General features: G+C 39.7%; 1 protein-coding gene across 1 annotated transcript; it reads left to right on the forward strand.

The window, feature by feature from the left end:
* Positions 1-11,960: 11,960 nt before the first annotated feature.
* Positions 11,961-18,663, forward strand: calm2b (calmodulin 2b, (phosphorylase kinase, delta)). The gene is made up of 6 exons (XM_059985707.1): positions 11,961-12,092; positions 13,648-13,678; positions 14,204-14,347; positions 14,433-14,539; positions 15,275-15,410; positions 18,016-18,663. Exons 1-6 carry the CDS (start codon positions 12,090-12,092, stop codon positions 18,042-18,044), a joined length of 450 nt encoding a protein of 149 aa, XP_059841690.1. The 5' UTR covers positions 11,961-12,089; the 3' UTR covers positions 18,045-18,663.
* The last annotated feature ends 2,587 nt before the right edge of the window (positions 18,664-21,250 follow it).

A 21,250-nucleotide genomic window follows, 5' to 3' on the forward strand; every position in this document is an offset into this window, starting at 1 on the left:
TACGGAGACTGGTAGCCAAGATGGAGCTGTCTAGTTTTACAACTTTCTGGGGCTTCTTCTGGTCCTGTGCAGTAGCACGCCACCCCCATACCAGACAGTGATGCAGCCTGTCAGACTGCAAGAGTAAGTTTAGCAATAAGGATAGCCGGTGACACAGTAAAGGGAGGAGATACAGTAAATACTCAGTTAAATTACATTTAACTCATGGCACAAAGCTTAACAGATAAAATGGATGAACACAGAGGATGGATTAGCTCTGGGGACTGGGATGTTGTAGCCATAATAAAAAACATGTGAGAAGGGCAGGACCAGCATTTCAATATTCCAGGATAAGATGCTACAGGGGTGACAGAGTAACAGGTACGGGAGGAGGAGGATGAGCTTTTTGAAAAGGGAGGACTTAGAGTAACGTTCTCGTGGAATTGTACGGAGGACATATGGATAGAATTAGGAAGGGGTGGGTAACTCTAGCAGGATTGTGTTAAAGACACCCTCTCCCTAAGGAGACTTGTGAAGCAAGAGTTTTTAATACACAGAAAGGCGGGAGCCTGGAATGCACCATCAGGGATGGGGGTGAAGGAAAGTACAATAGAAGTGTTTAGGAGATACTTAGATGAATATGCACAGAATGGAGGGATATGGACATTGTGTGAGCAAAAGGATTAATTTAGTTAGGCATTTAATTACCAGTTTAATTAGTTCAACAGAACATTGTGGCCCTAAGAACCTGTTCCTGGGCTATATCGTTCTATGTTCTACATTCAAAGCCAGAGAACTACGTCTGGTTAGCCTGACGTCATTGATGTGGAAGTTACTGGAGGGAATTCTGAGGAACAGAAGCTAACAACATTTGGATAGCACAGTTGGATTAGGAGGAGTCAGCATGGCTTTGCACATGGAAAGTTATCTTTGATTAATCTTTTAGAGGTTTTTTTTGAATATTTAACCAAAAGAGTACACGTGGGTAGGGCACCGTGTGTTGTCTATGTAAACTTCAGCAAGGCATTTGACAAGACTCTGCATGGTAGATTCTTCTGTTTGGTTTTGTCCCATGGAACCAGGAAGAACCCACATGAGCCCCTACGTCTCTAATGACCCTAACATTTCAATCTCTGAGGCAGACATTGAACTAACCTTCAAGAGGGTGAGTCTATGAAAGGCATCTGGTTCAGATGGTTTTACCTGGCTGAGTACTAAAAATCTATGCAGACCTACTGGCTAGAGCATTTACAGGTACATTCAACCTCTTGCTTCTGCAGTCTGATTTTTCTATCAACTTCAAAAAGGTATCTATTGTATCAGTGCCCAAGAAGACCAAGTGACCTGCCTTGACTACCATCCAGAGCTGCTTTATGGCGCAAGTCAACTCCTGCCTCAGATGACCTGGATCTGCTCCAACTTATCTGGCTCTTCACTCTGCTCTGGACCATCTAGGTAATAGGAACTCATATATCAGATTGCTGTACATCGACTATAGCTTTACATTTAACACAATCATCCCATCCAAACTCATCATCAAGCTTCAGGACCTGGGCCTCTGTACCTTCCTCTGCAACTAAATACTCAACTTCATTGGCAGAACCTCAATCAGCCAGCATTGGTAACAACATCTTCTCCTTGCTGATCATTAATGCAGGTGTTCCTCAAGGCTGTGTGCATAGCCCCTGCTCTATTCTCTAAGCACACATGGCTGCGTGGCTAACCACAGCTCCAAAGCCATCTTCAAATTCACTGATGACAGTACTGTTGTTGGACAAATCACAGGTGGCTACGAGTCAGCTTACTGGGCTGAGATGGGACACCTGGTTGGGTGGTACAGCAACAACAGACTCTTACACGTCAGCAAAACCAAAGAGCTGATTGTTGCCTTCTGGAGGGGGAAGAAGTGTGAAGATGCACCATTCTACTACACTGGGAAAACAGACATTCGAGGAGTCAGTTGATTTAAATTCCTGGGCATTGATATATTAGATGACCTGTCCTGGAGCCAGTCATAAGGAAAGTGCACCAGCATCTTTACTTTCTTAGGTTAAGGGGGTTTGGCTTGTCACCAAATACTCTAACAAACCTCTGCAGATGGACTGTTGAAAGTAGCCTGACAGGTTTCGCCATAGGCTGGTATGGCAATTTGAATGCACAAGAATACAACAAGCTGCAGAGGGTAATGCACTCTTCCCAATACATGCAGGCACACTCCTTCCCACCATCAGAATGATCTACACGAGGTGCTGCCTCAAGAAAGCAGCATCTATCTTCAAGTGTTACCACCACCCAGGCAATGCCATCTTTTCTCAGCTACCTTTGGGCAGAAGATTCAGAAGCCTGAATTCACGCACCACCAGTTCCAGAACAGTTACTTCATTTCAAACACCTGATTCTTGAACCAACTGGAAAATCCCTTTGTGCTACAGGTTCACAACACTATGTACTAAAATGGACTTCATCTTGTTCTAATTGTGTTCATTCTTGTAAAAACTGTGTAATGCTCTGTGCCCGTGGAGCTGCTGCAAGTAAGGTTTTTGTTTTATCTATGCATACTGTACATTTGCTAATGTATATGACAATAACTTGACTTGATCTAGTTAGGTTAATTCAAAATTGGCTTGGAAGTAGGAAACAGAAGATGGGGTTTGAAGCTGGTTTCATGGAATAGAGGGTGGTGACTAGTGGTGTGCTGCAGTGGTGGGTGTTGGGATCTTTGTTATTTATTATTTATATAAATTATTTGGATGCAAATGCACAAAGTTTGATCAGTAAATTTGTGAATAGAATGGCATGAAATTGGGAGGTGTTGTTGTTGATACTGAAGAAGATTACAAGAAGATCTTGATCAGTGACGTAGATGACCTGAAGAGTTCAAATGAATTTCAATAGAGATAAGTACAAGCTGCTGCATTTTGGAAAGTCAAACAAACATTATACACTAGGTACCATGGTAGGACACTAGGGAGTGTACTAGAACAGAAAGAATTAAAGAGTACAGGTGCATAGTTTGTGAAGGTGGCATCTCAGGTAGATAGTGTGATGAAAAGTACGTTTGGTGTACTGGCCTTCATGAGTGAGGGCAATGAGTACAATGATTGGGCTGTTATGTTGCACTTGTACAGCTCATTGCTGAGACCACCCTCAGAGTACTGAGTACAATTGTGTTCAATTTTTTTTATAAGAAAAATGTGTTTAAACTGGAGAGAGTGCAGAAAAGATATGAAGATGTTGCTACAGCTAGAAGGTCTGACTTATTGAGAGATGTCTGTCAGACTGGATCTCAATTCCTTGCAACATAGGAGGTTGAGAGGGTATCTTATAGAAGTGTTTAAAATTATGAGAAGCATAGATAAGGTGGATGGCAACTCTTTTATCTAGGATAGGAGAGTCCAACACTAGGGGGCAAAGATTTGGGGTGAGAGGGGGAATATTTGAAGGGTAAATACAAGAGATCCTGCGGATGCTGGAAATCCAGAGCAAAGCACCCAAAATGCTGGAGGAAGTCATGGGGTCAGACAGCGTCTATGGAAATGAATAAGCAGTCGACGTCTTGAGCCCAGACATTTCATCAGGACCCTTCATCAGAGATTCCGCAGATGCTGGAAATCCAGAGCAAGACAAAACAATTTCCCCCCAAACTGACCTGAGCCCTACTCTTCCATGGGTCGCATGAGCACATTTACATGGAGCACCGTCAGCACCCATCATCACAGACCCCACCAGCCAGGCCATCTTCTCTTCTCACTACTACCATCAAGCAGGAAATATAGGAGTCCGAGATCCCACAGCAACAGGTTCAGGAAAAGTTATCATCAGGCTCCAGAACCAGCGTGGATAACTTCACTCACTGCAACTCTGAGCTGATTTCACAACCTACTGACTCACGTTCAAGGACTCTACAACTCATGTTCTCAGTGTACATTATTTCTTACTGTAATGTATAGTATATTTTATGTATTGCATTGTACTACTGCCATTAAACAACATATGTCATAACATATATCAGTGATAATAAACCCATTTCCAATTAATTTCATTCTCAAGTTATACAATTCAGTTGTGCACTTATGAGAGACGAGTTTCTGGGTTCCCAGTTTTGCTAATACAGCACTGCAATGTACACCTATTCTCAAATCCCTCACTCTGACTGTCCAACAGACTCCAGGCCTGTTCTGTTTTCTGTTGCAGATACCTTTAACCCCAAGCTTGCTGCCTACAGTGCTTTCGTACCTAGTTAACCTTTCATTGCAACAAACTTGGAACATGCTGGAATCAGTCAGTAGGACAAGGCAGCATCTGTGGAACACGAAACAAAATTAATATTACAGGAGAAAGGCACTTCCAAACTGTGAAAGAAAGAAAGTTAGCAGAAAACCAACATTGTACGGGACTGGTAAATGTGTTCATTGGGTCATTGGAGCAGTTGGGGAGGGAGAACATAGTTCTTTGCTCGGTAAAGCTCTGAAATGAGAGAAGTTGGAGAGATAACACTCAAAGAGGTATAAGCTGCATAGCCGCAGGAGAGTCCCAGTATGACTGGTTTTGCTAATGGAGAGCGAGCCAGCTTCACAGATGGTTGGCAACAGAATGCAAATGCTGGAATCTGGAGTACTCAGTAGGTCAAATAGCATTTGTGAAGACAAAGGATGGTTAATATTTAAGGCTACCACCCTGCATCAGGACTAGGTGTAGACAGTAGCCAGAATATACATGTGAATGGGAGAGGTGAGACAGTGGCTGGGAAGTGATTGATGGAAACAGAGAAAGTGAATTACCCAAAATTGTAGAATTCGGTATTGGATCTGGAAATGATACCCTGACAGAAGATAAGGTGCTGTTTCTCATTAGAATTGAGGAGACCATAGATAGTCATTTGAGGGGATGGAGAATTAAAGTGGCAGGCAACAGTAAATGCAGTTTTTCTTTTCACAGTTGCTGCCTTCGCTGCTATGTGTTTTCAGCATTGCTTTATTTATTTCCGATTTTCTGCTGTTGCAGTTTCTTCATTTTCAGTATTTATTTATCTGTTTTTCTATTTTTATAAAGATTCCATATATTTCTGCTAGTGCTGCGTTTGTGGTCTTGTTTCTTTCGTTTGCCTTTTTAAATTCGCCTTGTCAAGTTCGGCGCTTTCTTTTTCGTTTTACTGTTTATTCAGTGTTCCTATTTCAGTTTTACGGGGAAAGAGTGGCTACCTTTTCAAATCCTGGTGCCTTTGTCTGTGACACTATTATGGTGCCTTACTTTTAAAATGTCATCTTATCTAGAACTTTAGCCCTTGATCTTCTCCCTGGCGCACATCGACATCTTCAGCCCGATCTCCTTAAAACAGATAAAACCAGTATACTACATCGGGAGTTATATATAGTTCAGGGGCAAGAGGTTTCAATTCGGTTTTCAACCTCCCAAATTTGCGACGGTGCTCTCTCTACTTCCCTCCCGCTCTTAATCTTCATCCACGGAACTCTTCAACTGTTTTCACAGCAGACACTTTCCACTGTCTTTACGCATGCGTAATGTTTCCACCCTGGTTACTGCATTGCACCACTGACTCACGGTAACAAACATCACCCAGCAACTGAACGCAGATGTGAGAAGTTCGTCTCCAGTTCAATAACATATCATAAAACAAGCAGATAAATAATAAATAACTTAGCAACATATTTTGCCATCGTAGTTAACCTTTGGTACCTCTTGCTGGGAAAAATCGGCAAGAAAATACCAGAATTTACAAAGTCATGAGCACACCATTAAACAGGCTCTTCGTTTAACCATTTAAATCATTCTTATAATCAAGGATGTTGAAAGTTATGTAAAATCAACAAGATCCATCGGCCAACGTATGGCATGCGAAAACCAACCATTCTTGTATGCACTCAATTATTAAATCAACATAGTCTAAGAGATAAAACAATTTATAAACATCACATAACCATGAATACTCGATACTTTTTAAAGTGTTTCATATTATTTTTTGCTAGAATGATTCTCGAATTTGTAAACAGTCTAATTATCAGACAATATTGGTGAACCAGAAAGACACACATAATGTCAGAAATTAGGTTTAAGTTAATTTGACATTTGCCTGCATGCATTGTAATCCAATATCGTCATTTCAGCAAATCTATTTGATTGAAGCATTGTGGTTCAGGACTTTGAATAAATCAATGCCTTTTCAGAAAAGGGGAGAAATTTCCTTGATTAGAATGATGGTACAAGATGAATCAGTGAAAAGTGAACTGAATGGTCTATACCTGTTCAAGCATTTATGACATGCTGTATAAATTTGTTTGAGATATAAAATACACTAAAGGAATAAAACATTTGATTATATAACCCTGTGCATTTCATTGAAGATTATTAGGGATAATTACACCCATTAATATGTCTAAGAGTTGCTAAACTATAAACACTTCACGTAAATTGAGCTTCCTTGATATGAAATGCTTATGTACATATCAAATTGAATGTACCCAAATCCAGAAAATGTTAGTACAAACTGGCATCAGACAAGAGATGGGCTCTACCAAATATATTGCTCATACCTAACTGAATAAAATTCGTTAACCTATCAGCTTTGTGTATCCAGTTAAACATCTTGCACAATTTTGTCTCCTTTTTCTTGGCTCCTGGTCAACAATGAAGTTACTACCATTTTGTCCAAAACGATTGGAATCATTGTAAAGCAACTCAGATTCTCCTATTTGGAGGTGATTTGCAAGGTGGATTTTAGAACAAACAGTGATTTTCATGATTAGTTACTGAGTCTCAAACTGGCAGATTTTTTCATACTTAATTTCAGAATTTACCATAAACTTTGACTCCAGTTTGGCTCAGTCATTAAAAGTAACCACAAGGTACTGAGTTGATCTAGATCAGCAGAAGCAACAACTTTTAAGTGACAGATTCACTTCAGATTTTGTCAAAAACTCACAATTATCAGCAAGTCCTGAAGATCTGCTTGAGGTACTAGGCTATCAAGTGTCAATTCACTTAGCTTTATGAGATGCTTACTTCGAAAAAAATTGTTCCTTACTCAAGAAGAGGGTATGACCTTGTGGGTCATTAGACAACTGATAAGCTTAGTCCATTACGAAGAAGCAGTGAGAATAAAGCACCTTTCAAACAGTATAATGATCAAGAACAGCTAAATCAAAATGTGCAAGTGTACTGCCTGTGATATTCGAACAGCAGCAAATGAAAGAGAGCTTTTTGTAAACAGCTACTTCAGCAACTGTTTATCACCACATAACACAGCTTACAAACTAATCAAGGCAGAAACTAATTTCCAAATTCAACTCTTTAAGTAATTCATTCTGAGTTCTTTTATCTAGGTCATAGACAGAAACAGGCCCATCTAGTCGGTGTTGAACCATTTAAGCTGCCTACCCCCAATGGCCTACAGCAGGACCATAGCCCTCTGTAACCCTACCATCCATGTACCTATCCAAACTTCTCTTAGACATGGAAACTGAGCTCGCATTCACCACTTGTGCTGGCAGTAACTTCCACACTCTCATGACTCTGAGTGAAGAAGTTTCCCCTCATGTTCCCCTTAAACTTTTTACTTTTCACCCTTAAACCATGTCCTCTAGTTGTAGTCCTACCCAACCTAAATGGAAAAAGCCTGCTTGAAATTACCCCTCATAATTTTGTATACCCCTATCAAATCTCCTCTCAATCTTCTACATTCCGAGGAACAAAGTCCTGACCTATTCAACCTGTCCCTGTAACTCAGCTCCTCAAGTCCCAGCAACATCCTTGTAAATTTTCTCTATCCTCTTTCAACCTTGTTTACATCGTCCTTCTAGGCAGAGGACCAAAACTGCACACAATTCTCCAAATTAGGCCTCACCAATGTTTTATACAACTTCAACATAACATCCCACCTCCTGTATTCAACACTTAGACAATGTGCCGAAAGCTTTCTATACAACCCTAACAACCCGCGATGACACTTCCAATGAATTATGGACCTGTATTCCCAGATTCCTTTGTTCTACAGCACTCCTCAGCTCCCTAACACTCACAGTGTAAGATCTACCCAGGTTGGTCTTACTGAAGTGCAAGACCTCACACTTGCTGGCATTGAATTCCATTTGCCATTTTTCAGCCCATTTTGCCACTTGGTCTTGCTGACAGAAAGCCATGATAATCTTTCTCACTGTCCACTGCACCCCCAATTTTGGTGTTCTGCAAATTGGCTGATCTAGTTAACCATATTATCATCCAGATCATTGATATAGATGTCAAACAAAGGTTTGCCTTTAGTGAGGACCACTTGTGAAATGTCGCGTTTTCTAGTTGCAGATATTTAAGTCACTTCAAAATGCCATTTCATACAATTAACCTTTTGGACTTTGTTAAAAACTGATCTATAAATAGTAGCCTACTTAGCTTAGTGACCAGACTTGCAAGTACACTAAACCAAATATCTAGAAATAAATTGCAGTGTTGCATCTTCAATGTTATGTTGATGATGTGCAACGGCTTCATCCTGATATAAATGTTCATATTGAGAATTCTATCTATTAGACCTTTCTGCCACTGGTAACATTCAAGCATCACTCATGGTTTTGTTGGTAGTCACTGTGGCGGATTCCACTTTTGGAGACTTGAGCACAAAAATCTAAGCCAACACTTGTAAAATTAAATGAGTAAGAAGTATGTGGCAATAATCCTAAAAATGAGGGGTTTCAGTTATGATGGTAAATTCTGTGCTCGTTCTCCTTTGAACATAGAGGACCTGAAGATCTGACAAAAGTCATGACAGGTTGTGGGAAGGTAAAATGAGGAAAAAATTCAAGAGCCAAAGGTCACATATTTCAAGTGACTTCCAAAAGATCCACAGGTGATATGAGGAAAAATTAAACTCAAAGTAAAATTTAATGTCAGTATTACCATATTCTATCTTAAGATCTGTTTTGTTGCAGGCATTACAGAAAAATAAAAGAAATACAAAAGAATTTACAAAAAAACTATACATAAACAGACTGACAACCAATGTGCAAAAGATGTATTGTGCAAATAAAAAGGTTGTAGAGTCCTTGAAAGCTGTAGGTCTGTAGGTTGTTGAATCTGTTCAGAGTACAATGTTATTACGCAGAAGGTACTTATGATGTAGATCCAAAATCCTGAAAGTGTGGATGGTACAGATTCAATTGTAACTTCAGAACATAAAGTTACATGGTACAACAGGCTCAGTAGCTTAGTGGTTAGCATAATGCTATTTCAGCAGCAGCGATCTGGGTTCAATTCCTGCTGCTATCTGTAGATTTTGTACATTCTTGCTGTGACCACGTGGGTTTCCTCTGGGTGTTTCCTCCCATGTTCCAAAGATGTAAGGGCTACTAAGGGTAAATTGTGGGCATGCTATATTAGCGTTGGAAGTATGGCAACAGTTGCACCCAGCACATATTTGGACTGCTTTGGTCATTGACAAAAACAACACATTTTACTGTATGCTTTAATGTACAGTATGTGACAAATAAATCTAATTATTAAGAACAGTACAGCACAACATCAGCATTTCAGCCCACAATGTCATGCCAAACTAATACTCGAAAAGGAAAATGGATAAATATTACAATGGTGAAAAAATACAGATCTGTGAGCAATTAGTAAAAAATGGGATGAGCTGATTTGGAATTCATGAACCCTTTTTCTCTGTTGTCAAATTTTCTAGTTCTGGGAATCACTATCAATCTTATTTGCTCCTTCCCGTGGAAATGAAAGAAAGTACACTACTACTTCAAAGAACAAGTTTTAACCAAAATGTATCCCTCAAATTAATTTTTAAATATATTGATTCATTATCACAGCACTGTTTGTATGTATAAAAGTGGCTGCCATGTTTCCTACATTGATTTCATACTTCTTTGAGAGATCATGAGTGTTTCTATGTAAATACAAGTCCTTCTTTCTAAGAAGTGTCTACCAAACAAAAAGCTTTAGTCACGTGTTCAGGAATGGTTGAGCACAGCTCCTTTATTACTGAATAGTAAGTTGTTGTCAGTATAACTTGGATCTGTCAATTGCTAAATGACTTGCTATTTCTGGTATTGTCCTGCTTCATAACTCAGATTTGTCAGTTGTGAATACTGCACTTTAACCTCTGTGAACTTTAACACCATGACATACCTTAAAATTTGATACTTTAATAACATTTAATATCAAGAATGTAAAGTTTCATACAACAATGCATATATGCTCCGTTAAAAAAACTCAGGTTTCAGGTAATTCTAATATTCTGTTGCCTGTGAGAAAGTACAACCCAATTCATGGTCAGGAATGGAAGTTATTTTGAAATATACAAGACTAGCAGTTGCTTGCAAAACCATTATTGGCATTAATGGGAGGAAGCTGATTAATGAAAAATCAGACTTTTAATCAGTACTATTATATTAAGTACCTTTTTGTGCACTTTCGAGTATCAACAACTAATCAGGCAACAACTTGGTTACAGAAAGCAAGATGATCTAATCCCTTCCTCTTAAATAATTTGGCATTTTTGTACACTGGGTAAGTGAACAAAAATAGTGGATGGCGAAAGGAAATAATGATGTTAGTGGTAGTCCAAATGATTACCTACCTAAATGTATTTGATTACTAAATATCCACCCAAAATTAATTTTATACATCACTTACTAAGGCCTCAAAATTGAAATGGTTTGCTTTGGCACATTATTAAAAAGGCACCTTATCTGTGACAAACCATTTTTACAAACAGGCCTACAACCTGTAGTAAAGTACATCATAAAAGATGATGAAAAATGTACAGTGCAGAGCTGTTAGACTGAATGGTCCCCTAAATTTTATAAATGTTAATTTTGGAAGTTGAGGTTAGTAAGTATTTCACATTTAACTATTATTTTAGAAATTGAAAACTGAAAACTACTCAGAAACTTGCATCTACAATTTTGCTCGAAGCCAAATAGCAAAAATTTAGAACAACTCGATCCTTTAAAAAAGATTTATATCTGTAAGGAAATGACAAAAGTAATTGCAGTTGTGCAATATTGGAATGTCGCAGAAGTAGAATAACTCAGTTACTACATTCAATACACAAACATTAAAACAGCCCGAAATTACAATCCAATACAGAAATATAAAAGATTTTTACAAAATGTAGCTGTCAAAAACTATTCATAATATAAAAATTTCGTCTGGTGAATATCCATAGCAACAAGAAAGATATACACGTGTTATCTATTACAGGAACCGCGAACATATTATCCCCAAACTCCAGGAAACAATTCAAAACTTTGTTACAAGAATAAAATGAAACCCACAGCAAGTTTCTGCGTTCAATATTCATAATTTGATGTGGATTAAAAACACATCTCGTTCATTATGGAATTAAACGGATGTGTTTTTTTAAAAAAAACACTTGAGAAACAACAAGCTGGTACCAGGAAGATGCAAGGGAACAAGTTGAGTTAATGTGTTAAAACTGCAACGTGCATGTTAAATCAGCATCTGTCCCATCCGTGTTGCTCCTTTTTTATCGCTGTACTACACCAAGCCCTGCACTGCGCCGAACCAGCCCATAGCACGGCACGGCACAGCACCCCGTACTGCGCCAGGCAACCACCCCCTTGGTGCGAACACCAACTGAAAGGCTCCGAATAACGGAGCGCTCCGAAGCCAGCGGACGCCAGGCAGCGACGCTGCCCTGCACTGACGCATTGCAGGTACGGTCCAGCCAATCAGCGGCCGCACTCGAGCCGAAGCTTCGACCGCGCCAGCGTCATGCGGGCTTCGTCTCCTTCCGCGGGCATCAAATAATCCCCAGCCGGGCCCTATGGCCGGCTACGAAACTGGCACAACGGGAATGGAGATTTAGCCGGGGGTTTCACTTGCGGTCCCGCAATGGCGAACCTTTGAGTTGCCCCTGCGGTAGTGTCGGTGGCGGTCGGGAAGGGGTGGGGGGGGTTGACGGGAGATGATCCGCGGAGTGCGTGGTAGGCGGGGCTAGGCGGAAGGATACGGGAGCGGCGAGGAGTTAAGCAGCCGCGGTGAGCGGGGTGTTTATAGTCAGTGGTGGTGAACGTCTGAGGAGTTAAGGCGTTACTGAGCAGCCGGTGGTAGCTTAACGTAGTAAAATGGTGAGTTCCACTTTACATCGGAATTTCTAATTCATTTCCCTCAAAGTCTGCAGCACAGCAGGAAAGCCGGCCGCTCCCAAAGCAGCCGCACGTATTTTGACCGTTTTCTGCTCTCGGCGTCGGGAGCGTGGGCTGGGTGTGTGTGGAGGGGATGCGCCCGCCGCAGAGCCTGCTGCGGCCCGTTTCCATTCGCGTGGACGCCTCGCCGGCGACCGTCCGAGGGCAGACGATGAGCGAGCGGGGAGTAGTTACACATCCGGGATGTGTTTTATTCCCCCCTCCCTCCCTCCCGCCCGCGACCTGTGGCTGCCCGGGGCGTGTCACATTGGGTCGCCGCTTTGTGACCTTACCGAGATTTCCACGCTCTTCTCTGCGGGCAGTGGCGGCTCCGACCGCGGCGCTGCCCCGTCCGCCCTCGCCGCTTCGAACTGCGGCAGCGGTTCGGACCGTTAGCCGAGGGCGAGACAAAGATCAACGGCCGCGGGCGACCCCGGCTCCCGACGTGAAAGCCAGCGCAGCCCACGGTGCGTGCTTTTATTTTCTGCAGACGTGCCGGGGTGTAGGGTTAGGGTCGGGAAGTTATTTAACGTTTTGGATGGCGAAGGCGGGCAGGGTCGCTGGTCTCCGATGACGGGTGATTTTAAATTATCAGCACTTCCGGCTGCAGACGCGCAATGCAGAAATGACGGCAGAGACAACTGCAGAGCATGTGTCTCCATCGTCCGTAGCACCACTGCACGATTCTGGCGAATTACCTTTGACAAAAGAAAAGCAACTTGACGTCTGTGCGCTATTTTTAATGTACAAAGATCTCGACGTTTTTCGAAAAATCCTGAATAGGTTGTACCCTTTTCCACCACGTGGGGTCTGGTGTTCTGTCACTTCGCTCCCCACATCGTTTTCCCATATTTCATGTTTTGGGGTCGGGGAAGGATGCGTGCATTGGTTACTAAGATCGCATTGAAATCTATGATAGTTTGGAATGTGACCATAGGTTTTCCATTGTTTACCTCCCTTGGCATCATATGTACGTCTCTGGGTTTTTGACTTGGTTAAATGTTCGACTTTCTAAACCTTTACTGTTGATGGTATATCTGTAACAATTGGTTTTAAGGAATGTTCCGTTACAGGCTTAATTAGGATACCATTTGCAATCTTGTAGTCATCACTTCTATAGAGAAGCATAGCTTTTAGCTGGACTTTATTTTGATTGGGGGGGGGGTTAATATATTGAAGAAAAGTTTTCTGGAAGCCTGCATCTTCCCAGCGTTCCAGTTGTTGAGTTAATGCCAAATGACCACAACTTCCTCCTCTAATGCCAGGAGGTATAACTGTTGAAATGGGCATTTTTCTCACAAACAGCATGTTTTATCTTGATATTTTAGTGTCTTTAATGCAGTGCAAAATCCAAGATTCCAAGGTTCTTTATCATGAGGTACTGATTGGAGATGTACATCTATCTTGGGATTAAATTACCCTAATTGTGAATTTCTACACATCCAATGCTGTAATCTTGTGTAAGAAAAGTGCATAATTTGCTAATGTCTCTTTTCAGGCTGATCAACTAACAGAAGAGCAGATTGCTGGTAAGTCTGCATAAATTTCCCTATCTGGGGAAAAATAAATGCCTCTGCTTGAGCAAGAAATAAATTTGCTCTTGAATGGCCCAGTACTTGAGTAACCAGGGTGTGGTTTTATGCTCTTGCTGATTTATGGGCCCTGTAGATTATCTCAAAGCATCAGTACTTTATTTGAAATTTATAACATGTAGTTGAGCTTACTGGTATTGCCATTACTAACTTCCAATTCTTAAAAGGGATGTGCCAACTCCATTGAAATGGAGTTCAACTCCATTGAAATTAGTTGAATTACCTTGTGCCTGGTCTTTGCTCTTATCACTGGCTGAGCTAAATAATGGACAATTTCTGTGGCTGTATCTGGTCTAGTCTTGTGGAAGGCTTTTGCATTTGATCAGGTGCTGGCTTGCCAATGATATTTCTGTAATGCACTTTTTCATGAAAGTAAAGGCATCATGAAGTATTGATTAAGCTCTTAATTGAAATCTTGTACCATTATGTCTCTGTACATAGACCTTTTCTGCTTTATTATAGAATTCAAAGAGGCCTTTTCACTCTTTGACAAAGATGGGGATGGTACCATAACAACAAAGGAGCTTGGTACAGTTATGCGATCACTAGGTCAGAACCCAACTGAAGCAGAACTGCAGGATATGATAAATGAAGTGGATGCTGATGGTAAGCAAGAAGAGCAAGAGCATTGAAATTAATCTTGAATTCCATATTTGGTTTTATTAATTTTCTTTTCTTTTGTGATGGGCAGGAAATGGAACAATTGATTTTCCAGAATTTCTGACAATGATGGCAAGAAAAATGAAAGATACAGATAGCGAGGAAGAAATCAGAGAAGCATTCAGAGTGTTTGATAAGGTATTGATCAAATGTTAAAATTATATGCTTAAATCTACATTTGAATTTGTCTGATTTAATACTGTCGAACTGAGCCTAGTTCATCTGTTCTTTGGATTCAAGTTGGACTTGGAGCATGTGTTTTGGGTTGAGCCCTATTTCCTTTTAAAGGAGATTTTTCAATATAGACAAGGCTTTAATTTGGGCCTTTGGGTAGTTTTAGTCTTTCACAGCCTTGACTATCGAAGTACTTGTAAACTAGTTATTTTGTGGTTCCTGTCGGAATGGAATGTGGTAATTGTTCACTATAATGAGATGATAAAATTCAGGTTGAGCTGGGCATCTGGCTGAGCAACCTTGTTCTGAAACAATGACGAAATATTCTGCATCTTTGAGCAGATAGGATCTCAATTTTAAATGCAGTAGACAATTTGTATAAAGCCAATAAAGCCATTGTACTGTTTCCTCCAATGCTCAATTAACATTCAAGTTGTCAGACTGAAGAGGAGTGGGGATTGACTAAATTTTAAAGCGTTCTTTTTTAAAAAAAAAAGTTCCTTGCCATCAATACTCAATATTTTGGAGTAATCATCCATGATATTACAATCAAGAATGCCTTTGGGGTTATTGGCATATAACTGCTTGGTTTTGAACTCTTAACAGTAGGGTATTTAATATGTATCTACCTTGTGCTTGTTGGAAACCTTTCCCCGAAACAAGGTTGGTGAGTAATCTCTATGTAACTTTTGTATCCAGGATGGTAATGGGTATATCAGTGCTGCAGAACTTCGTCATGTAATGACAAACCTTGGAGAAAAATTAACAGATGAAGAAGTTGATGAAATGATCAGAGAAGCAGATATTGATGGTGATGGTCAAGTGAACTATGAAGGTGGGTTTTCAGCTGCTTATTGTATGCAGTGGTGTGTTTCAGGTGTTAACGGCCTCTGACAGAATGCATTTCCAAATTTAGTTTTCCTGAAGCAGGAGAAAGCAATCATAAGAATTGCTAGCAGTGCAAGATGCTGGTGGAACTCAGGCCAAGCAGCATCTATTGGGGGGAGGGGGGCGGTGGGCGGGGAGAAGTATAGTTGATGTTTTGGGCTGAGACGCTTCATCTTGGATTTCCAGCATCTGCAGATTTTCTCTTGTTTGTGATGAGAATTGCAACCTGATATGTTCCTCGAGCACTTTGTGTTGCATATAAGAAAGTTGTCTTTAATTGTCCCAGCAAATCATTGACACTCAGGAAGTCTTTGTAGATAATTTATGCAAATCCACTTTTGTCTGCTCCTTGTGTACATGAAATATTTTCATCAGTGTAGGCAGTTCATTTGGGTTTCTCTAGCAATGGTGTGGAATGCTGATAATTCTAAACATGTATTCCAGCATAGAATTGGGCTATTTGACTCATAGATGTACAGTACATTGGCACATTTCACTGCTTTGTACATGTGACAAATTTAATCTTTAGAATTTGTGCTGATTATCAACTACCCATTAATACTAATCCCACATTCGCCCTTTAATGGTGAGGAAAAAAGTTTTTAATCTCTGAAACAGATTACTAGATTTAAATCATAATGGTTGCTGTAGTATTCCTAGTTGAGCTAGTATGAGGTTATCTGCATTAATCCCCAGAAGTCCCTCAAATCAGAAAATAGTTCGTTCATTGCTCTTTATAATTGTAGTTTCCCACCAGTGCATCATCAAACATTGGGTCATCAATTTAAGTATGCAAGTAGTCTAAGAAATTGACTTTAGGATTTTTGTTTCTAACTAAAAATAAAAAAAATAAGTTTATGTATTGGGGTTTTAAATGAACACTTTTCTAGTGTCAATTCATTGAATTCTGATTAATTTGACCAAGTTAGAAATTAATGTAAGCATTATTACCATGACCATAAGACATGGGAGCAGAAATGGGCCACTCAGCCCACTGAGTCTGTTCCACCATTCCATCATGGTTGATTTAATACCCCTCTCAATCCCATTCTCATGCTTTCTCTTTGTAACTTTTGACACCCTAACTAACCAAGAAGCTATCAACCCCTGCTTTAAATATACTCAGTGACTGGGTCTCCATTGCCATCAGTGGCAATGAATTCCACAGATTCACCATCCTTTGGCTCAAAATTCTTGTCTGTTCTAAATGGGTGTCCCTGTATTCTGAGGCTGTGCCCTCCGGTCCTGGACTCGTACATTATTAGAAACATCTCCACATCCACTCTATCTAGGCTTTTCAATATTCAATGGGTTCCAATACAATCCCCACTTCTAAAGTCCAGCAAATATAGGCCCAGAGCTATCAAGTGCACTTCATACTGTATGTTAACTTATTCCAAGAATGATTCTCAAACCTCTGTGCCCTCTAATGTCAACACACCCTTTCTTGGATAAGGGCCCAAAACTGTTCAATAATCTTTGCAGTCTGACCAATGCCTTACTGAATTTCAGTAACCCATGTTCTTTACTCTAGTCTTGAAATGAATGCTAATATTGCATTTGCTTTCCTTACCATTGACTCAATCTACAAGTTAACCTGTAGGGAATCCTGCACAAGTGTCTGACTTTTTGAATTATTTCCCATTTAGAAAATAGTTTATGCCTTTTATTCCTTCTATCAGAGCATGATCATGTGCTTCCCTATACTGTTCCATATGCCACTTGGCTATTCTCCTTATCCAAGTCCTTCTGCAGACTCTGCTTCATCAACCTGCCCCATCACTCCCACCTTTGTATTGCCTGCAAACAGTCAGAAAGCCACCAATTCTGTCATCCAAATCAACACAGAATGTGAAAAGTGGTCCCGTACCAATTCCTGTGGAACACCACTTGTCTCCAACAGCCAGCTAGGAATTCAATGCTTAGAATGTTTCTTAGAATAGGATGGAAGCCCTTCATGCCATGATGTGGGTTATAGAATGGTCAATTGAGTATTTGACACTTGCATAACACTTGAGCTCTTGTAAAATGAATAAATTAATTGTTATATTTCAGGATTATTAATTGAATCCTTTAACTTATCTGGCTCAACAGTAATGTATCATTAAATAGCTATCTAGTAAAATTGATCATAATGTAGTGAAGCTACATTGCTTTAATGCTTGGACATTTGCTTTTTATTTTATGCAAGTTATTGGACTGTTTTTCTTGGATTTATTCAGCTGTTCAACACCTACATGCCAATACAATTGTATTGCTTTATGTAAAAACTAAGGATGGCACTGCTTGAATGTCTTGCAATTTAATTTCAATCTGAGTTTAAATTTCCAGCAATTTAATTTTGGTTCAGAGAATAAAGCTTGCAAACTGCTCTGAAAGCACTGGTACTAAAACAGTTGACTTGCTGTTTTTTTTTAATCACAAGTCCTGCCCAATCTTTTTCCGATGGCTTTGAGGTGGCAGCAAACAGTTTGAAAGTTGAGTAAGGTGATGATTAAATCAGTTACAATTGCTGTTTTAGAATCTCAAAATATTTCCTCCTTTCTTTACAGAGTTCGTACAAATGATGACTGCGAAGTGAAGATCTTGTACAGACAATTGTTTTAATTTTCTTGTAAAAAAAACATTGTTTATTTGCCTTCCTTTGTTTGTAATTTCTGTAATGTTTCTTCCCTGCCCTAACTGTAAAACATTTGCATGTATAGTGGATAGTTAGTCTGTTACTTTCCTTTATCTTGTCATTGTTTTCCTTTGCAATTGAGAAGACTATTGGTGTAACAAAAGATGCATGTGGCTTTATCTTGAAGTGCATCTAAGCTCTTCTACACATTCAGAGCTACAATAAGGACTTGTGGTTTAATGAGGGATCATCTGGATACGTTGCTATGAGGAAATGGCTGACATGTAATGCATTGCTGTTAATATGCAGAGTTATCACTCTGCATGGAATGAGGGCAACGCTTAAATTTTCTCAGCATTGCACTATAGCAAAACGGGTGTATCATCCAGGTACTCGTACACTAAAACCTTTTTTGTATTTGCTGTTCCATACAATGAAGCATTCATGTTTTCTTACTGTGCTTTCATAATTTTGTTTAGCTATTGAGTTCTCTCTGAAATCTGCTTTGGCACAAAACATGCCTGAAATCCATTCCAAGTTGTATATTTTTTTCCAATAAAACTACAATTTACCCAAAATATCACTTTTGTGATTGACATTTATTCCCAAAACTTAGTGGTACGGTAAATATAGGAATTTGTTACATTGATTAGTGTTGGCTTTCTGTAAATTACTTGCTGCTAAGGACAGGATTGCTTGTTTTAGTCTTGAGTATATTGAAATTAACTGTCAATGTTGAACAATTTGAAGTCTACTTTGGGGAAGATGGATGATTTAAAAATTCAGTTAAGGAACTGAAAAGCCTGATGCCAGTGTTTAACATCAATTTCCATGCAACAAGTTGTTCTGGATGTTAACCACATGCTTTCTGTAAAAATTGGTCTGATTTAATGTTAATGGTAATTGGGAAAGACTGTCTTAAGGAAATGATGCTGTAGTCTTTCATAATGGTGATGCCAAAATTAAATGCTAATATTAATTTGCCTGCAGTTTATTCTGTAGTTAAAGTTTTCACAATTTGGAGTGGTTCTTTAATGAGTGGCATAGGAATAACCTATGATTCTGTAGATTTTTAGTTTAGCATTAACAATAGTGGATAGTTTGATTAAAGAATATTTAACTTGCCCCATGAAATGATCTTAATGTTTTAAAAATTAGTTTAGTGGTCTTGTGGTCCTGAATTTGGCATCTGTATTTATCTGAACAAGCAATAACTTAAATGTGCCATTGTTTTTATTTTTAAATATAATTTTCAAGTTTTAAAATTCTGGACTTGATTTTGTGTGAAGGATTGTGCTTGGGTATAAATGAATATTTATAGTGCTGCAATACATTGGTGATTGTGAATGTTTGGGTTAAACAGGTTTTCTGTTGTCAAGCTTGGTGTTTGAAAGTGTTCTTAAATAGATCACACTTCAAGTTGGAAATGATGTTAATGTGTCACTTTCTGCAAATACCCAGATTACAACAACCAATTGCAGTATTTACATGGTGATCTGGCTAAGTCTGGGTTGAGGATTCCTTGCCCCCCCCCCCTCCCCCCCCCAACCCTGGATATTCAGGATTGGGATTTCAGAAAAATGATGCAACTATTAAAGAATAGTTAAACTGAAAATGAGTGCCATAGGGGCACATTACTGTTGAATTTGAATGACTTGTATTTGATCATGACAAGAGCTGTATTCTGGTTTCTTCCATCCCAAAGACTCTTTAGGGGTAAATTACAGTAGCCTGTTACAGACAGGTTACAGAAGAACTGAGAATTGAGCAGAAATAAGTTGGCAGCAAGTGGAGTAGAGGGAAACTGATGCAATTGCACAGCTAGCATAGTCCATGGATTGAATGTCCTTGTGCACTGAGGGAGAATGAGTTGCTTTATTTTAAATGACAAGTCACACTTGGGCTGCACATTGGGTCTTGTTGCATTAAGATACTGGTTGCAAATTAATTTCTCATTGACCTATGGAAGGAAACTAAATCGCAGGGCCTAGGATATTGCCCTGAACAATCTTCCATGGGAATGTTTTGTTACTGGAATGACTTGCCTCTAACTTCTACTTTGTACTTGTGCAAGTTATTTCAGTGTTTTGCATAGTGTCTTGATATCATACTTCAAATAATTCCTTTATCAGGAGCCTCAGATTAGATGCTTTGTTTAGCATGGAAAGCCTTTAATTGTCTTCTAGCTTTTTTCCCCGGTTTAAAAAAAATTGAGCATCCAAAAATTTTGCTAAGTTCTATTTGCTAAGTTTGTTGAAGACAGTAGGTATAAGCTCCTACTACCTATTAAGTACTCCAATGGTGTGTGTCTCATAGACTCTAATGACCAAATCTAGCTCTTGGCTTTCAAGTGTGGCTTAGCTACTAAGCCCAACAAAATCATCTCTACTGACAGAAAGGGCTCATCAGCTGGGGTAAGCAGCTCACCTTGGTCAGGGAAAGCTTACCTCAAGCCTCTGCTGTCTTGCAGCTATACCCACTCATGGCTTCAGGAGTAAACCCCAGGGAGAAAATCTGGAACTAAAGTCCCTAAGGCAATCTTTCATTGAGTTCAACTCCAGCAGCTCCTGCGATGCTTCTGGTGACAAACTATCAGTCTCTGCTGTTCCTTCAGATTAATCTGCATGGAGAGTGGGAGTCTACTTCATGGCCAACAGCTTGCTCTCTATTGTACTGTTCTGCTTGCCTATCGTTGCTAGCTGGGATGCAATGTCCATGATTGATTCTGACCAAATGGAGGGCCTAAAATTTGATAACTTCAGTTTTTCATGTAGTATGTACTTCATACCCATGATTCCATTTTAATGTTCAAGGTAAGTAATCAGTTTATTTACTTGGGATTGACATGATTACATGGGGTCTGGAGCCAAGGGTTTCAAAGCCTTCTGTCCCTGCCTAGAGCATTGGCCATTCTGGTGGGAATATGGAGCATTCTGACAGAAGGTATATTGGGCATGATGTGTTTTACTGATTTTTTTTATTCCCAATCATATTTTTGTGGAGCAGAATTGCAATTTTCAGCATTTCATTTCATTAGCATAAACTGTTGATATTGAATTGTCATCACCCTTTCTAAGACACTAGTTCTCAGCTATTTGAGGGTTGTGAAGACTTGGGTAAGCAACTTTGCATGTCTGAATGCTATGTAGCTTGATGCAGACTCCCAA

The sequence above is a fragment of the Hypanus sabinus genome, chromosome 12 (assembly GCF_030144855.1).
Source record: "Hypanus sabinus isolate sHypSab1 chromosome 12, sHypSab1.hap1, whole genome shotgun sequence".
Lineage (NCBI taxonomy): Eukaryota > Metazoa > Chordata > Chondrichthyes > Myliobatiformes > Dasyatidae > Hypanus > Hypanus sabinus.